Source organism: Cricetulus griseus, chromosome 2 (assembly GCF_003668045.3).
Source record: "Cricetulus griseus strain 17A/GY chromosome 2, alternate assembly CriGri-PICRH-1.0, whole genome shotgun sequence".
NCBI lineage: Eukaryota > Metazoa > Chordata > Mammalia > Rodentia > Cricetidae > Cricetulus > Cricetulus griseus.
The window spans coordinates 278543168-278562997 of record NC_048595.1 but is presented as its reverse complement, the minus strand read 5'-3'; the positions used below and the strand labels follow the sequence as shown (position 1 = coordinate 278562997).

The 19830-nt window shown below is 38.4% G+C and overlaps 1 protein-coding gene across 4 annotated transcripts in view; it reads right to left on the bottom strand.

Moving 5' to 3' along the window:
* Nucleotides 1-6394: 6394 nt before the first annotated feature.
* Nucleotides 6395-19830, bottom strand: part of Stxbp5 (syntaxin binding protein 5) — a 129082-nt gene continuing 115646 nt past the window's right edge. For 2 of the 4 annotated variants that reach the window (XM_027402033.2, XM_027402034.2), the window contains 6 exons: nucleotides 17806-18045; nucleotides 16669-17038; nucleotides 16182-16347; nucleotides 14471-14582; nucleotides 9203-9423; nucleotides 6395-8502 (listed from right to left, as the gene is read on the bottom strand). In XM_027402033.2, coding sequence (XP_027257834.1) covers nucleotides 8461-8502; nucleotides 9203-9423; nucleotides 14471-14582; nucleotides 16182-16347; nucleotides 16669-17038; nucleotides 17806-18045 — 1151 coding nt within the window. In that variant the 3' untranslated portion in view covers nucleotides 6395-8460. The remainder of the gene's footprint in view (nucleotides 8503-9202; nucleotides 9424-14470; nucleotides 14583-16181; nucleotides 16348-16668; nucleotides 17039-17805; nucleotides 18046-19830) is intronic. The other 2 variants (XM_027402036.2, XM_027402035.2) reach the window with 1 other exon arrangement.

The window sequence follows — 19830 nt, the reverse complement described above, 5'->3', positions numbered from 1 at the left end:
TAGTTATCAGGAAAATATGAAAGTTTCCAACAGATTTCTAGCAAGGTAAATATATGTTTCATTTAAATTCTATAAAATTTAAGAATTTAATTTTATAGAATGCATTTATAAGAACGGATACAAAATACACGAAAAAAGAATAGACCTGTACATTTTTAAGTGTGGGTCATGGCATAGCATTAGGGACATATTATCAGTTCTACTGAATGGGAACACATATGAGCTGGGCCTTACTCTCTGGGAAAGAGTTAAGATATTAAAGTCCTGGTTGGGGGCTAAAGGATGAGTACTTGCAGGGAAGGACAGTCTCAGTTTGTTTGTTTTTTCTTAATGTTGGGAGTACTTTGGCAATTTGTTAGGACTTTAAGTATTTGCACATATTTTGAGGTGTACTACAGTGATACCTTACTTGTACAAATAAAGCTTGTCTGAGAGATCAGAGAGAAGGAGCAAGCCACCCCCACACCTTACCTCTATATCGTCTCAGGAGACAAGTGAGTGAGTTCCTGTTTCTCCCTGCTTATATCCTGTTTCTGCCCAGATACCTCACTTCCTGTCTGTCTGTACAGATCTCCAGACCTCTATGGTTAGTTAGTGGCAAGCTTCATTCTCTGACCCTCAGATAGGCTTTATTTGAACAAGCAAGTTATCACCACATGTACCAATTACTTTCATTCACATACCAGTTGTATTGGTTCAGATGTTATACTGATTATTATCTGTTGATGCATTTATCTAATTATTCTTTATCAATAAAAATATCAGGAGTCAGATATGGGGTAGGAACCTGAATGATCAGAGATTCAATAAAGAAGCGACCGTGACCTCCTATCTCTTCCATTCCTCTATCCAAAAGCCCTGAGATCCTCTCTAATCTCCACCTTACCACTTTGTCTTTCTGTCCTCAGTCCTCCAAAACCTCTATGGTTAATTTTAGACAGTTAGTGTCTGGCTCTGCCCTGGGATTCAAAGGAAACTTGTTAGAAGGAAATAAAAATATCACGAAACAATTGTGACCAAGAAACTGCTTCTATAGCATGGTTCTAGGTCAGGGCCCTCAGTGTGGTCTGGACTAGTATACCAAGCTACCTCGGAACTTCTGAAGAATACAAGTCATCAAGCTTGCCTTCTTTCACCCGTGCTTACTGTACAGAAACTCTGATGAGGGGCAGGAGAGATGGTTTGTAGTCCAGTAGTTTGCATTTATACGTTGCTTTTCCATGAAATTCTCATGCTCAGATGTGAGCATGATGGATTAATCGAATGACCTTTACAGTCACTTTCTGATTTAAGAATCATGGAGATTACATCTTAAGGAGTGTGCTCTTGTAATTTAGTATTTGATGACAAGATTCCTTGGAATCTTGGATTTTGAACACTCAGACATCATTTGGCTGGATCCTAGTGAGGCAGCTAGGATTAGGCCTGCTGGCTCTGGCACAGGGCTTTCTACCCTCCCTGCCTGTCTCCACTGCTTGTTATACTGTCTCCACACAGTTCCTTCATGTTTAATTGATTTATTGGTGTGGACATTTGAGTGCCTGAATGCTGAAAGCAGTAGGGAACACATTATGTTCATAAAAATTATTTACATGTTTACCTAATACTTAAGAATAAGTCCCCAAGAAAGGGAATTTATAGTATTTTCTACTAAATGGGCAAAGAAGTGTTTTCTTAAGATACATTCAATGAACTGTAGAGCATTTGTGAGTTAGAGTGAGGGGCATGACAGTCAGGGATGAACTGAAATGGAAGAAGCAGAATGAGGTGGGAAGCCAACACAGACAGCCAAGGGATTCCTCCATTTGGAGGAGGATGCACACAATATTAATTCAGAACTCCAGCTACGTGTTATGTGACATCCGCACACTTCTTTGGTAACAAATATTTTATTCTGTCTGAAAGTTTGTTTTTGTTTATAAAATGTATTTCTCTGCTTTAATTTTTGTCTTCTAAGAATGGTTAGCACAAATAGAGAAAATAAAGTTTGAAAATAACTCAGAGAGGCTGTTTGGTTTTAAAGGGTGCCTTCATCTAAACAGCACGCATGCTAGTAGCTTTTAGTAGAGCACCCATGACAGCTAATTTTGGTACAGAAACTGCAAAAAGAAAATGCAAACAGCATTATCTTTAAGTTAATGGGGGAAAAATAGAATCTTCCTATACACTATCAGGAACAGTCAAAATAATGAGTATATATTTCTACCAAAGCACTGAATGACACTGAGACACTTACACAGGACATACTCAAATAGTTACCCTAAAAAGTCAAGGCCAGAGATAGAAGGAAATCTTGTTTCCAACTTTTACTTGAGTATGAAAGAACTTAGACATTTGATCATCAATCAGAGCAATATGAAATGGTGTGCATCTCTGTGTAATAACATAAAATGATGTGTTGCATAAGTTTTCAGATAAAAAGCCGACCTCTGCACACCCCGTGAGCTCTACCTTGTAGACTGAAGGACTTCTTGCACAGGACGTGACTGCCCCCATGTGGAACAGGTGTGCATCACAATAAGAGCAGACATCTTCACCAGACACAAGAATTTCCTCAGCATTCTCAGAGAGACTTTATTCTAGATCCATTAATTGGATGCTCATTTTTTTTTTTTGGTACAAGTAGTTACACACCGATACTGACAAATCAATTAGAAAATGGTAACTATGGAAACATTCATTATCCTCACTACTGGAAAGATGTTCCACAAACCAATAAAGTGTTCTGTAGTCAGTTTGTCTGCGCCATTAGCTCAGCACCCTGCTGGCATGCACTGATTCAGAACCAGTGTTTTAGGACTCCTGGATTCTGGGTGAGCAGCAGGATCTAGTTCTTGCCTCCATTCCACCCCAACCACCTACCACGTGGCTGGCCAGGTACCTTTTGCCAAGAACCCTAGCTCTTTCAATGTCTGATCTCAGTTACCTAGAGTCATATCTTTGGAAATGGGACAACCTATTTTCTTCAACTAATGTGCTAATTCCACAATTCGGAAAAATATTAAAACAAATTTCCAGAAAAAGGGGGGTTCATTTTTTGTTTCAGGAGAGAATTGAGTCTTTTATTTTGCCCAATCAGAGCCCTTCAGTAGACATTCATATACATATATATGAACATTTTCCAGAAACATTAAGTTGTAATACATTCTCAGAATACCAGCTTAACGGTATTTATTTACAAAAAATAATTCATTACTTAATATTGAACCTTTTTGCTGTGATGACAGGTTTTTCTTTTCTGTTAAAGTTACAGGAATGGAAAATAACTACAAAGTTGCAAGACATTTTTAGTGTTGGTGATAGTGCTATTTAAAAAAAGAAAAATACACAGATAATTAAAAAAAACTGTGGTTGGAAAGCATATTCCAATAATTATCTTAGAGTTACTGGGCTGAGTGAACATAGAAAGAGAGAATGCATCAGCTGAACAGCATTCATGGAGTTTACATACAGGGAGCAGTCTGGACCAAACACGCTCATCCTCAGTTTGGACAATGCCAGGAAACTAAATCTGTCTTTTTTTTTTTTTTAAATAAGTTTTTGAAAACACATTTATAATGAACCAATGGTTTAACTAGAAAGTGCCTCCCACCCCCAATTCTAGCTACCATGTTGAACACAGGTCACACCTAACATATCACATTACTATTTACAAAAAAAAAAAAACAATAATAGCAAAGTCACTATTTTTCATCTTTGCATTACTTCCCATTGCTGTGTTAAGTTTGTTTGAAACTCATTACATTGTCTTTAACTGAAGCAAAGTAGAGATAAAATACAAATGGTAATATTAAAAAAGAAAACCCTTAAAACATCAAAATCCAAAATCACATAAAAGAATTCCACAGTAATTTACCTACACCCGTTTTAAAAGCCTGAGTCAAATGACCTACAACAAATGAATTGACACTATTCATCTACATCTTATAGACAAAAAAATGACTTTAAACTATGTGTCTTGGTGAAAAGTATTGGCAGAAGTACATCCATGCTTCCTCTGAGGGACAGACACAGCACATCCCAAAGCAGCTTTGTAGCTGGCACCTAATTCATGAATGTATTGGGCCAGTGACTTCAGGCCCATAATTGAAGGGAAGTTACTGAAATCATTTACTTTCTCAGGAAAGCTCAGCTCCAATTTGCCCCCTTTGAGAGCCTTCACAGCATCTGAGGCAGACATCAATGATGCCCACAGCACTCTGCAAGTAGACCTGAGAAAGGAGCAAGCCGCTGACAAACCCCAGCAGCCGTATTCATTTCCAAATCAGAAGCACACTTTGGCATCAGTCTCAACCCAGAACAAATGCCCAAAAGAAAAAGACAAAACAGAAAACCAGAAGGGACACTGACTACATAGGAGTATTCTTTTCCAAGTAAATAGCGATTTAAAAGCCTAGGAATATTGATTAAGTATCAAACTGATGAGGAACAAATTTTATAAACTACAAAATAATAAAAAAACCCTTCATTGACAAAAATACGTAAACTCTGTTCCTATTTTTGGAAATTTATTTTTAAAAAAGATAGAAGAAAATATCTGGAAACCATTTTCAATATATATATATTAAAATAATAGCTAAGATAGGCATCCAACAGCAAGCTGAAGCTACAGAGAAAGTTCTAGAAATCATTGTTGTGGACATTCCCTGTCAAAATAAAATCAATATTTGAAAATATTCAGCAGAGGGTTTTTTTGTTTAAAAAAAAAAACTATATAATTGTATCTTGACATGTGCGGAGACTTTTCAATGATGCATGACTTTTAAAACCCAATTGTATCTCCATATGAGATACCAGTATTTCTTATTATAAGTGTAAAACATAACTTTTTGTATGGATAATATACACACTTTTTAAGTACTTTGACTTAAGTTCACCATTTTAAAATTAAAGGATACATTTATAAAACTTCATCTGAAACTAAAAGTATATTCTCTAGCAGTGTATAAATACAACATGTTACTGCGTGATTGATTGTGAACAACCCTGAAAGTGTCGCAACAAAGACCAAGAACACCAGAACGTACAGCAAATGATTTCACTTGTTTTTAATCTTTAAAAGCTATATAAAACCCTATTAAAGGTTTTAAAATTGATTGGTTTCAGGTGCAGCTAGCAGCATAGTCATGATTTTGGTATGTTTCATACACACATATCACTTAAAGAAAATGCAGACTAAATGACAATAAAAGTCATTACCTAAAAAAATTGCAGAAAAATTCAAGTTTAAAGTTCAGTGCTCTTTATTTTGCAGAAACAAATAAACAAAATCCCCCAAGTTCAAATAAATCTTTGTCACACACACACACACACACACACACACACACACACACACACACACACACACACACAAATTACCTTTGGAGATAGCTTTACTAATGTCACATGCGGAATGCCTTGAGCAAAGCATAGAGGATTTGAATATAGGACCCAGAGTGAACTTGCAACAAATCTCCATTGCTCAGTTGTCTCCTAGCATCCCCTTCATCCTAAGCATATGTACACTTTCAGGCTTGTTTCATACACTCAGATGTCTACTGAGCTCACCTCAGAAGAACCAACAAGAAGTTCTAAGTGAATACTTTGTAAAGGGATATTCTTATGAGCCTGCAGTATACTCGCATAGAAAGATAGACGTACACAGCAGTGTTTTTCCATGACAATCTCACATCAAGAAGAACAGGTTTTTGAAATGCATAATCCATTTTTGGAAACACCATAGGACTCCAATGTGAGCTCGTGTTGAGGTGATGCCATTTTTCAGACAGATATAAAGATTTTGACAAAATGAAATATGTTGAATAACAGTATTCTAAGCAAATATGGACTGATTTTGGTTTGCAAAATGAAATGAGTTGGGTATGTGGTACACACAGAGAAATCTCTCCCTGCTAATAGTGTTAATTGCAGACCACGTGAATTTTGAAATCAAAGACAAATGTAACCATTGCTAAGGGCACAGAAAACACACACACACACCACACACACCACACCACACACACATACACACACACACACACATACACACACACACACACACACACTTACTTTTCATTTTCTGATAATTTTTATCTTGACCTTTTGTTGTTGTTGCTGTTAGATTTCCTGAAATTTTGGCTTGCTGGTGACTACTCATTTTGCATCAAAAAGGACAGGAGTGGGTTGGGGGAGGCAGGCCACCCCTGGGTCTTCGGTACTGCAGACTGTTTTATTTACAGAATCAAGCATAGCTTGGGAAGATCATTTTCTCTATTCAAAAATACTTTCAAATCCTAGACTCCTAGTTTGTTGTGCACAATATGTAGATTAATTAAAAAACAAAACAAATGATTTAAAATAATGAATTAGGATGTTCTTATAAAACCCATCTCTGGTAAACACATCTACTTCTCTATTTGTAAATAGTTACAACTTTAATTCATCTTATTTACAGCAATTAAAATGACGATAGAAAGGAATTTGATACACAAATAATACAGCAAATTAACAGCTCCACACAGAGTCAAGCAGAGTGTCAGGTTACTTCAGTATTTCAACCTTTTAAAATTCTCAACTACTGATATTCATAAAACTATACCTTTAAAAAGGACACAATTCTTCCTATGAGGTATCACAGGACATGGGTTTAGTGGACAATGTATAATGCAAATTAGGCAGTTTGCAAACTGCCAAATGTTCAGAGCACAGACACTAAACAGAAATGTTACTCACTTTCTATGAATTGAGAAACTTTTAAAAATGATTGTAGTTATAAAACATTTTCGTCTTGATCAATTCTCCACCACATATATTTAATCCTTACTCAATGCTATTTAAAATAAACTTTGATGTAAACTTTTATATTCAGTAGTGCACATTATAAAATGTAAACAAAAGATTTATTAATGAAAGAGAAACAGGTGAGTGACAGGCTGGGCTGTGAAACTGAAGATGTTTTACAGGGAACTTCACACATCACACGGGAGAGAAAACAAGCAGGCAATGTGTGCCCTGCGTATTTAAGGACAAATGACTCAGTAGAGATTTTCATAGTGGACAATGTATAGAAGACAGGATATAAGTATCATGCTCCCACTCCACTTCTTCCTTTGTGGCTCTAACAATTGCAGTCTCTGACTGTAGTGGAGACGGCTTCCTTTCTGGGCTGTAATGCTACTGCAGGAACCAATCATCCAGTGTCTGCCACTGAAGGCACATCTCTCTTTATAGCAGAAAACATTCAGTTAGGGAAGTGAACATACTCTCCTTTCCTCTTTGCCTTTAGTATTTCAGAAGGGTATGTGCAAATTTGTAATGTATTTCTACGGGACATGTTTTGCAGGACATCAGACTAGACTCCTGGACGATTATTGACCAAAGATGCTTACGGTCTCCCATGCGGCAGCATGTGCACTAAGATTTAACTTTAACTGGCTGGTCATCATCGGAGGGTACTGGAATTGTTAGCAAGTAAAGGGCATTTTAAATGGGATCTGAGCATTTTACTGAAATGGTGAAACATGGTTGTTTTAGCAATTTTAATCAAATAATGCAAGGCTATATTTGGTTAAACATTTTATAAAAAATTCAAGCAAAATTAAAAACGTAGCCAATTTTAACTTTTCTAGAAATTGAACCAGTAACTCTTTAGGTCGAATCTACCTTTAGCTGAATTAATGTGAACAAAGACAAAAGACATTGAAGAATTCTCCTCACCACAATGGAGGGTTTCTTACTTTCCACACCGCATGGCCACTACATGGAGACTCTCAGAAGATGAGCAATTGAGTCATGCGCCACACTTTTCCATGAAAAGTGATGTATCACTTTGTTTTGCTTCTGAAAAAATAGGAACTGAACACAAATATATAGTAACAAGGATTGAACAGGATGCCATACACAGCCATGTGTATGCTCTGATTACTTAAAGCCCACCATTCAGCACAGTCTAAAGTAAAAGCGACAGTTTGTTGCTTTTTCACTAATGATACTGATGACCAGTCTGTCTGGGAGAGGGTGAGTCCAGACAGCTGTTCATAATTCAGTCCCGACACAAATATGACCATTTCAGACTTAGGACTTCTGATTTATTGCCTCTCCCCACATCGGATCAACACTGATGGCAGATACAACGGCACAAAATCTTTTGGCATATGAAAGTTTAATACAGGAATGATCCAAGGAATAGCCCACGGGGACTTCTCAACATCCCTTCATGGTTTTCATCTGTCAATATGATCCCGCTAAGTTCTCTGGTTGTCAGCGCACAGCCAGGACACACCATATGCTCCAGTTCGCACGTGTGTGAGTTCGCAGGTAAAGCCATGTGACTGAGGTAAAACAGTGCCTGGCTGTCCTGGGAAAGAACAGTTTTCAGCAATGTGCTTCCCTTCTGTGCTCTCTCCCCAAACACATCAATGACATCAACAAGGAAACTTCCTTCTCCTTCTGGTGGAAGTTGGTCTTACTGGATTCTGGTTGTCAGAACTGGTACCACTTTTTATCTTTGTATTTCAGCATCATCTAAAAGAGGAAAAAAATCAAGAAAAATATGCTTTTAAAATCCCAGTTACAGGTGGTTGTGAGCTGCCATGTAGGTTCTGGGAACCAAACACAGGGCCTCTGCAAGAGCTGTAAGCATTCTTACTGGCTGAGCCATCTCGGCAGCCCACAAATTAAGTTTTCATAATGCTCTGTATCAGTCAACAAAATACAGTTGTGTGAACGTCATTTAGAAGAGATCCCTACACTTTATGGCATCTGTTTCTGAGGTCAATGAATCCACTATGAAAGCTGTATCACTATCTCTCCATAAGCATTAGTCTACAACACACACAGACTCAACAAGAGACATGATTTTAGTTATTTAGATCTACCTGGAAGAAACCAGGAGACAACTGATTTTCTTCTTAGGTCAAGGTGATTGCAGGCTCTGGTGAGTTAAGGAAGTTGGCATTTTTATTGAGGTCACTGACAAACTGCTTGCAAACCTTCTGTATGACATAGGTCCTAAAGGTGGGCATATTCCTTCAAAATGTAGACATTTCGGGAGAGGTCAGAAATTACTGCCACATCCTTTAATGGCTCCCCCTCTTGTGGTAAAAATCGGAACTTGCAATTTTACAAAATACATGCTTGTAGAAATAACAAACATACAATATGCAGTCATTTTCATATTGGCTGTATCTAGTTCTTTGGGTTACTGTCTGCATGTCAGGCATACCTCATGAGCATGTTTAGAAAATGAATCTGCACTGGATAACATAGCTGCAGTTCTCTCTTCCAAGTCACCAAGCTTCTGTCCTCTTTCATCCAGGGCCAACCTGGCTCTGGCCAGTTCTCCCACAACTCCAGATGCAGCCCCCTTCACGCCTTCAATCCCACCAGGACCCGGGATGTGCTGTGCAAGGCTCCTCGAGGCCCTTCCTGAGGATGATTCTCCAACTGGAATGTTTTAATAATGGAAAAAAATTAAGTAAAAATCCCACTACTTGGCAGCATTGAAATAAAATTTTTGAATCATGTGGCAGCACAGTTAGAATATTAATATTTAACTTTATAACATACCTTTATTGTTTTGCTTTAAATTATTTCTAAATGCTTTTCCAAATATGCAAAACCACAATGTACCACTATAAACATTCTATTCTTTCCCAGTTTATAAAGCAGAAATTAGGGGAAATAAGGGATAGCTAGGCATAGTAGAAAGAAGTAGGTACACTTGATGCGGGATGTCCTTCTGCATATGTTTCTCTTATTGGTTGATGAATAAAACACTGATTGGCTGAATGGCCAGGCAGGACATATAGGCAGGGCTAGGAGATGAGAATTCTTGGAAGCATAGGCAGACAGAGTCACCATGTAAGCCACCAAGGGAGTAACAAACAGTTCCAGACCCTTCTAGGGTAAAATAAGACCACGTGGAAATACTTACACTAATAGAAATGGGTTAATAATTAAGGCAGAGCTAGCCAATAATAAGGCCAAGCCAACAGCCAACAGTTTTATAACTAATATAGTGTCCATGTGTTCATTTGGGATAAAGAGCGGCAGGACCAGCCAAGACAAAGAACCTCTTGTTACATACACTGATGCAGATTTTGTAACTAAAATTGCTTTTTGAGTTGTTAACATTATAGTTTATGAATTTTGAGCTTTTAACTTGAAGCATAAAGATTTAAGTTTTAATTTTTACATTTGATTTATTGTTCTTATTCCACATTTACTTATAAAAATACTATTTCCATTTGGTAGCCCAGATTTGTAGACATTCTTTCTTTGTTTCCATTAATGTTTTTCAGATTCATAAAATCACACTTTTTCTTTAAATGGCTTGCTTGCCTCTCCCCTCCCATACCAAGATCCCAGCTCTCTAATTCCCTGATCACAGCAAGTCTTAGGTCCCTGAGATTAGACCCCAGTAATACACCCTTAAGCTTCTCTGCTCACATTTCTTTTCCTGAACCCAAAGTAAGGACCCCTCACAGACTGCCCAATCCTAGAACACATCTTCATTACTTACAAAGAAGCTAATGATCTGTGAGCAACACTTTCTACTCTTCCTGTCTTACTTGTGGTCATTACTCCACTCTTTCTCTAAATATCTGTCCATTGTAAACATTCTCTCTCTCTCTCTCTCTCTCTCTCTCTCTCTCTCTCTCTCTCTCTCTCTCTCTCTCTCCACAGCCTGTGTGACCACTCATGGCTAATGGATACACACAGCCAGTAGACTTTCATGGTCAAATTCTTTGATTGAAGATAAGTCTCATTTATTGGTGTAGCAACACACGTCAGTGCCATTTCTTCTTATGGCTGAACAGTGTACCATTTTATGGGCACACCACATTTTGCTTACACTGTCATTAACCAATGGGCAGTTTCCACATTTTTGGCTTACTATAACTAATGCTCACTTGAACATTTGTGGAAGCGTTTGAGTAAACATTTTTCAGTTCTCTTGGCATATATGGCCAGGAATGGGATGTCTGGGACACTTAGTAACTCTATGTTGAACTTCCTGAGGTCTAGAGGGCAGCTTTCTCAAAGGTATGCAGCATTTTCATCTCCATCAACAACATGAGCTGTATCTTCTCTGTTCCCTTCCAATGTGCATGTGTGCTGACTGCAACTATCCTAGGGAACATGTCACGTCACCGTGGCTTCTGAAACACATTGTTTCCTACATGACAAATGATGTCAGACATTTTTTGATGATTAATGATCAAGAATATTTCAAAAGAAATTCAAACCTTCTGCTCATTCAAATTTGGGCTACTTATTCTTCTATTACTGAATCATGAGTTCTTTGTATGTTACAGATAGTAGACTTTATCAGGTTTATAAATATTTTATCATATCCGATAGGATATGTATGCAGTTTATCCTATTATTGGAATCATCATCTTCTCTTGCTATTTATTTTTTTTGAAACACACAGTTTTCACATAGATTAACTACAATTTCCCTCATTTATTCTCTGATTTTTTTTTTTTTTTAACTTAGGTGAAGTGTCTGGGAACCACTGACTAACTGAGTTGACATTGACTTACTTCACTTCCTTCCAAGAGTTTTGTACTTTAACCCTCACATAGAAGTCTTTGATTCTTTTGACTTAATTTTCATGTTGCTGTTTTTTACCCACATGAATATCAAATTATGTAAACATCATTTGTTGAAAGGTCCATTACTTCATCACTGGATTTTCTTGGCATCCTTGCAGAGAATCAATTTACTACAAATGACTATAAATGCTACAGGTTTGCTTTTGGACTCAGCTGTATCCTATTGCTTACATTCATGCCAATATCCCACGTCTTACGGACTATAGCTTGTAGTAACATTTGCTTGGGAAATGTGTTTCCTCTGGCCTTCTGCTTTCAGACTCTGCTTATGGAAGGGTTATCTGACTTCCTTCATTTCAGAGAAATTCTACAAGCCATTTATTATTTGTGCAAAAGTCTGGTTTGAATTCTGATGGGGATTATTTAGATCAGTTTGAGGAGCAGCACTGATATCTCAGCAGGATAAATAAAGTCTTTAGATCCAAGAACAGGAGATGCTGTTCTTTTTACCTATTAAGTTTTTAAAATAATATTCTCAAGTTTTAGTGAGAATGTCCTTCACTTCTTTGGTGAAGTTATTGCTAAGTGGTTTATTTATAATGCAGAGCTCTACCAGACCATCAAAGAAGAGCTAACACCATATAATGTGCTCCCCTACATACTCCATACAACATCAACTTCTCTCAGGAAGCCTATGCTACCAGGATGCCCTTCCTTCCTTCCTTCCTTCCTTCCTTCCTTCCTTCCTTCCTTCCTTCTTTCCTTTTTTCCTTCCTTCCCTTTTTTGATGTTGAGATAAAAGGGATTGTTTCCTGAATTTCCATTTGCTGCCATCATATAGAAATACAGGTAACTTTTAGAGACTGGTCATAGATCCTTTGACCTTGCCAACTTGCCCATCAGCTTTATTTATGTTTGGTTGGTTCCTTAGAATCTTCTATAATCAAAATCATGTTATCTGCAAATATAGCCAGTTTGGCGGTTTCTACTCTGACTCCACTTTTCCTTTCCTTTCTTGTGTAATTATCCTGGTTTGTGACTCAGGGACAATTTGAAAAGATGTGGTGAAAGCCATCTGCACTTTACTGTCAGCCACATCATGGGGGAAGGATTTAGATTAGAATGTCGTTAAGTATGTGTGAACATATGTGCAGGCATGCACACAAACATGCTGGTATTCAGCTGTTCCCTTGAACTGAAGCATGCCCCTGGCAGGAGAGAGAGGCACATGAGACTCGGGAGTAAACAAAACTTCATGTCTAGGGAAGCAGGAACTTGGAGAGTCTATGCCTGGTCTCTAGCTTTACAGGAATGAACATCTGCTGCAGAGAGGTGTGGTCAGCCAAACTGCCAAGAGAGACTCCTGGACTGTCCAGCTGTCTGCAAGCTGTGCCAAGAGCTCTAGGGCTGCAGATCTATTCGACATCACCTGTGTTGGACTGTTCTGTCTTGCAGTTGCTTTGGAGTCATCCTTATTCCTGCAAGAAACCCTTCATTGGTAGGCCTATTTATTAGTAACCCCCAATAGAAACTCATTGATTCACAAAGTTGGACATAATTACTTTGGACTGTGGTGGATTCCCTTTCTGGGATGAACACATATGTGCATGTATGTCTTCCCAGGAAAAGTCCCTCACATCCATGCATCCATTCAACCATGTATCCATGAATTCATTCATCCATTCACCTTGTGTGTGGTAGGCAAGCCCCTTTCTCCTGAAATTAACACTCAACTAATTTTTTCTAAAAATGAATAACTATTGAGAGACAAAAACAAACAAACAAACAAAACTGCTGCCATCCTTAAGATGGCTGCACTTTCTGGAAGGCAGGGATATAGCACTCTATATTAGAAAGGGAGTTTCACAAGTAATTAAGCTAAGGACATGTGCTGGTTATCTTGCATCATCTAGGTGAATGCAGTCAAATCACAGGACTCTTTAAGAGCAGGCGGGGAGAGATATAGATTCAGAAAAACAGAGAGATGTGACATTGCCTTCCTAGCCTGAAAGATCAGGAGCCATGGAAAAGAGATGACCTCCAGAAGTCAAACAAGGCCAGGCAATGCATTCTTACTCTGAGTCCCCAATGAAGCACAGAGTGCTGGTGGCACCAAGATAACTGTGCTTATTTCTAACAGACAAGACTGAAGCCCAGAAGCCTAGAATTGTTCTAGGTCGATATATTTGTGGAGAAACAGCAGTGACAGAAAACTAACACACATAACAATTGATAAAGATTTCATTTCCAGTGTTTATATATTGATTTATCCAGCAAGTCCGCTAAACCTGTTACAGATTATTTTGCCCTTGATGAGGACAACCTTGGTCACTCCTCACTCTCCTACTTCCAAGCTGCTGTGAAGTAACACACTTTCTTCCAGCAGACTTTCTCCCTCACCCAGCTGGAGGTTGGAACTGTACACCATGCAGAATCCTGCTGAGCTACAGCTTAGAGTGGGAGAGAGCTTGGCCAGCATGTGAAAAGCCCAAGATTCAACTCCCAGTACCTAGAAAAACGCCCCAACAAATAAAACCAACTTTTTTCCTTTATGTTAATCTCTCTGGTATTTTATAAAAGTGGCAGAACTGTAACACAATCATCAATTAATGACAATCACAAAATAAAACAATAAAGATCACATTTAATATTAAAAAAGAATATGTTTCTAAATTACCAATTTAAAGTGGTAAACACCTTTTTTTTTTTCTTTAGCCATTTGAAGTTACACTAATTTTTGCTCTCTGAGAAAAATAGAATGGTTGAGAAAAGAATGACAAAGTAATCTTATGCCTTTTGTTAAACCAGGGATATATTATTGTGATAAGTGTGAAAAAGTAAGCATAATTTATAAATGTAACAAAATAGTTGCATGGATTGAATGTTTCTGTCTTAAAGGAAAACAAAGCAGATTAAATGAGCCTACTCACATAGTTCCTCTCTGTCAAGAGACTGTGCACCACCTCCGAATAGGCCTTTAAAGAACCCTCTGTTGGGCGCTTCTGGTGTTTCTACAGGTGTGAAGAGCTCACCCAGCATCTCCTTTAAAATCAAAACCAGTGACACTGTTAAAGCTCCAGGAAAACAGAAATTGAATTAACAAGGTCACTACTGTAAATGCCATGACATGGTAACAATTCCCTTGAGATTCACCAACAATTGATAGGAAAATTCCAAGTGGTCAGTGCAGAAACACACTGACTTACTCTCTAAGACCAGAGTTACTAAGACCAATCTGCTGTTTTCCCTTCCCACATATCATTTGTTAGCATTAGAGTCAAGGCAGCATGTCTGCCTAGAGGGTGAAGAGACGGTCTTAGCATGTTCCAGGCTGGCCTGGAACAGAGGATCTTTTTCTGAGTTCTGGGATTGCACTGTCATGCCCACTCAGTATTTGATTTTCAAGATAACATTTGAATATAATTCAAGAGGAACTGATAATTTGCCCGATAACCAGGTTATCTTCTAATGAAAGAACATTCTCTACCAGAAAGCCAAGGCATTTGGTTTAACAATGGCCATGGCCAGTTCCAGAAATATCATCTTGGGTGGAACAAGACAAATGGTCATTTAGAAAGGTCAATTTCTCCTCATAAACATGTAATTTCCACAAGCATCATTCTGACACATGGGTTTTAGAAACCCACAGGAAGAGGTTAGAGGGGCTTTTACACCGCCAGTCTTGCCTGAAATTACTGTCAGCATTCTTCCAACAGAAGAAAAGGTAAGAGCAAGTTTGGAGACAGGAATAGCTAGCAACAGGGAGTGGCTAGGAACACAGCTAAACAATGACAAACCTATGGTCAACATGATACTAGAGAAAATGCCTCCACTCGTTCCCACTAATACTAGGAACAAGATGTGGCGTCCACCCTCTGTATGCCCCTCACTACAGACCTTGTGGTCTCTGTGGGAACATGAAGACAAGGAGATGAAGGGATGCTCACGGAAAGGAAGACATCTTTTATAGACTTTTAACACAAAGTTTTATTGGAAAAAGGCTTTATTAACATTTTAATATAGTTATGACTTGTCTTTCTTATATGGTTCTGTTTAGAAAATTAGAAATTAATACTCTGAAGTTATCAATTTGTGTTTTTATAACAGAACATGAATTTGGGCTGAAGCTAAGAACATAACCCAAGGTAACAAAGAACTTTTCTCCCTTCATTTCCTTTTTAGAAGCTTTATAGTTTGGGGGCTAAAATGTTGCTGACGATTTATTGTGATAGTTGTACTAAACAAATTAAGTAAATCTTAGACAAACATTACATGTTTTTTTTCTCATTTGTAGGTTCTAGATTTTATACTGATCTATAAAACTGTTCATGTATATATGACATGAGAGTAGGAAACCTGTGCAGGGTTCAATCAAAACTAATTGGGGAGCAGGCCGAGAAAAGTAAAGGCAAAGAGGTATGCAGGGGCATGCCCCAAGTATATTACATGCCTACATGAAAACTACCCTATGCAACCCAGTATAATAAAATAATGTGATCAAACATAAACAGAAAAAAAAGGTTCTGAGTTTTCCCACAATGGCTCAGATGTGCATTTCACGAGAAAGGGGGACAAAGATAGTATGAGGACCCCCAGAAAATTCTTAAGCTCTACAGAAGTTCAAATACTGTTGTTGCTCACTTGAAGATTTTCACACGTCTCTTGACTGTAGGTGAGTCTCTGGATTTCTGTAGGTGAAACAAGGTATAATGCTTGTCCATTGTTGGTGAAGCAAAAGGTCCTGGCTATCCGCATGTTGGTAAGGGGCAAGTAGTAGACGTCCAACAGAGGTCTTAAGCTTGGCAAACTTGAGGGAAAGTAAATAATTTGTTAGTAACCATTTGTTAGTAACCGGCAGCGAGTCATTTATATGGTGGGTACAATGTACAATGTTATGTATGAAGACGTGATGGTGAAAACCACTACCCTGAATGCTAGCCTAGAGAATTCATGGGGGAAAAAAGAGAAAAATGGCTGGGGCTGTTCAATCATTTAGTTTATATAGCTGAATGAAAATAAATTCTCAGTGTGTAAGATTATAAACAACTCAGTATTTTTCTCAAGCTGAATCTCATACTGTGACCCAAGTAGGGATGCTGTATGTGTTTACAAACGACCTCATCCTTACCTGAAAGTCATAATATGGCCATTGGCACAGAAGCAGGCAAGGCAGACACTGTTGCTCAGTGCTACAATATCTCCTCGAAGCACGAAGGATGTCTCAGTAATGTTCTGCTTGTACACACAGTTCTGGGTTGGCAGTGAGATGACCTTAGCTTGCTTTTCAGAACATATCACTGCATACTGGGTTTCACTAATTTCCTGAGAAGAGGAGGGGGAGACTGAGACAGGGCGCCGCTTTTTCAGTTTCTCCTTTTCGTCTTTTTCTTCGGGAACGTTGTGCTCTTTCCAGGGTTCAGACGCAGGTGGCATTAAGCAGCCCACGGCATCCAGAAATGCCATTCTCAAGATTGCACCTTTTAACCTCAATATAGTACCTAGAATGTAGAAGTTTAGTATACACTTCCATTTTTAAATTCAGGGCAAAGACGCTCTTTCCAACTCTGACACTAAATACACACAAATATGCTGGATGCATATTGCACTGAATATATAACTGTATCAGGTCATTGATAAAATCAAAACCTCAAGCCATGTCATTTATGAGTCTGCAAAAATATGTCATTACATGCTCCAAACTCAAATGTCAGTAGTTAACAATTTACAATTAAATAATGAAGTTTGAACACACATATCTGGCCTGCAGATTAATAAATGAGTGATATGCAGTTTTCTTTAAATACAGAACTAGAAAAATTATTTTACTTTAAAAAGTTTAAGACTAATTTGTGGACACAGGCACCTGTGGAATTGAGAAGGCAACTTGGGGAGTTGGGTCTCTCCTTCCCTTTGATTTGGAGGCAAGGCTTTCTATGCTCTGTGCTGTACAGTCCAGGCTGGCTGGCCTGAGAGCTCTGGGCCAATTTGTCTTACCTCTTACCTTGACATGGGAGTGCTGGGTTTACAGATGTGTACCACCTGCTCTCAGCTGTTCATGCGAGCTCTGGGGAACTGAATTCAAGTCAGTAGGCTCGAGTGGCAAATGATTTTACTTGCTGAGCCTTTGCCATAGCCCTAGAAAACTTATTTCTTAAACCACAAAACTGCCACTAATACCATTTGTTTTTACAATGCTTAGACCGGTAAATGCTAATTAAGCCAGAACGTGTCCCACACATCTGCATGCACACCAGGGTATACGCACCACTTGGAGACACAATCACTGGCTGAAGGAGTCTTTGCTCAGGTCCTGGGGGAAGGCTCAGTGTGATGATGAACACTGTTCCCAGTGTTGTTCCCACCCACAGACATGGGGAGGGTGAGGAGTCTGCCTTTCTAGTAAAAGTTTCACAGAAATGAAGAGCAGAGATAGCCTCTCGGGACTCCTTGTCAATGCTGGTTACACTTGAACTCCGAGATCTGCTGAAGGAATTATCTTTTACATCTGAAATGATTAAAAAGGTGGGATTGTTTTAGTTATGACATATCACACTTTTCTTTTGTTGTCAAGTTAAATTTGCCCAAAGGAAAATCTATGGCATATGTCCTTTTAAGTGAAAAGAAAAACAATTTACTTTCATGTTAATAAAATTTCCTTTTTGCTTAAATATAAAATACAAATAAATAGTTTTCGGAAGTGAGCAGGGTACTTCTCAAAGAAAACACTGAATGTGTGACCTCTGTTATCATCACCTACCCACTGCTCTCACAGAGCTGTTACCTCCTTGGCATCCTAATTCATGACTAAGTAAAACCAAAAATGTAAAGATCATTTCAAGTATTTACATGTAAAAACTGCATCTAGAAGTGCTTGAAGGGTGAACCACTTCTGTCTTGCAGTCTGTTCACATGAATACCACAAAAACCAATGGGAAATTTCCCTCTCTTCCCTTAAGTATAAACAATATTCATCTAAGAAACATGGCTTCAAAATGTGTAACTGGTATCTGGCTCACTCTTAATGCCAGGCTTATTTCTCTATTCAAGTTTGTCTGTAACAATACAGCTGCTGTATTTTAATTTTTTATTTAATTTTCTGTGCATTGCTGTTTACCCATATGTGTGAGGGTAACGAGATACCTGGAACTAGAGTTATGGATAGTTGTGAGCTGCTGTGTGGGTTCTGGGAATTAAACCCCGGTTCTGTGGAAGAGCAGCCAGTGCTATTATCTGCTGAGCCATCAAAAGCACCTGATAAATCTACTTTAAAATGATACTCATTTTTTTCTTCCACTAGTTTCTTGTAGTCAATTCCAACTCCATCTCAAGCCTTGGCCTCATTTCTCTAGGAAATGCATTTCCCAGACACACTCTCTGCTTAGTCTCCTGAGAAATCCTATCATTAACAAAGCGTTAAATTCTACTGACGTTGATGCCATTTGGGTTACCTTAACCAACAGGCAACAATCCTGCTTCCATGCTTTCAATTTACCTACACAAGAGTTGGGGTGACAATATTGTTTCCTTTTCTTTTTTTCTGTCACCAATCTAGTTCCATTATTCTAAACTCAGGTTCTCATCTCCATTTATCTAGATTGACTCCACCTTTAGTTTCTCACTGTTAATACACATCAGTTTTCTACAGCACAATTATAATTTAATTACTGTGATTAAAAACTCCCTCAGTAGCTTCTACTTGTCTATTTAATCATGCAGTCTCACTATGATCATCTGGACCCTCTCACCAAACCTCAATGTAATTTGCTGGCTGTGTCTCTGATGTTAAACCTCTTCAGTTTGCCATGGAATCTAAAAGGAGATTCCTTATTTTTTCCAAAGGTGACCTGCATTTAACTTTTGTGATCCCCTGGTCCTTGCATTCAACCTCTTTGTACCAAGCAACACTGGCCATCTCAGTTAGTTCATCAGCACCCCTAAGTCACAGAGGTCCTCTGCCCTTTGGATCTAAGCTATTGAGCTTTGTTCTCTCCCACAGTTGCGCCAGAACAGCTGTGCTGACAGTGATTTCTGACCTGTCTGATTTTCTGCTCTAAGGTGGCTGTAGTGCAAGGATGGTATCGTTCTGAAGCTCTGCAGATAGGGTTTCACCTGTAAACTTTCTCCAATAAACACTTACAAAAGATGGATCTATAACCAACAGTTTAAGACATTTTGTTCAAGGATGCCATTAGGTATATTAAAATTCCCAGAAATACTTCACTTCTGAAATCATAACTCTTTTTTTCTTTCCTTTTGAATGCCATTAGTAAAAACACAGTAAGGCTTTCTA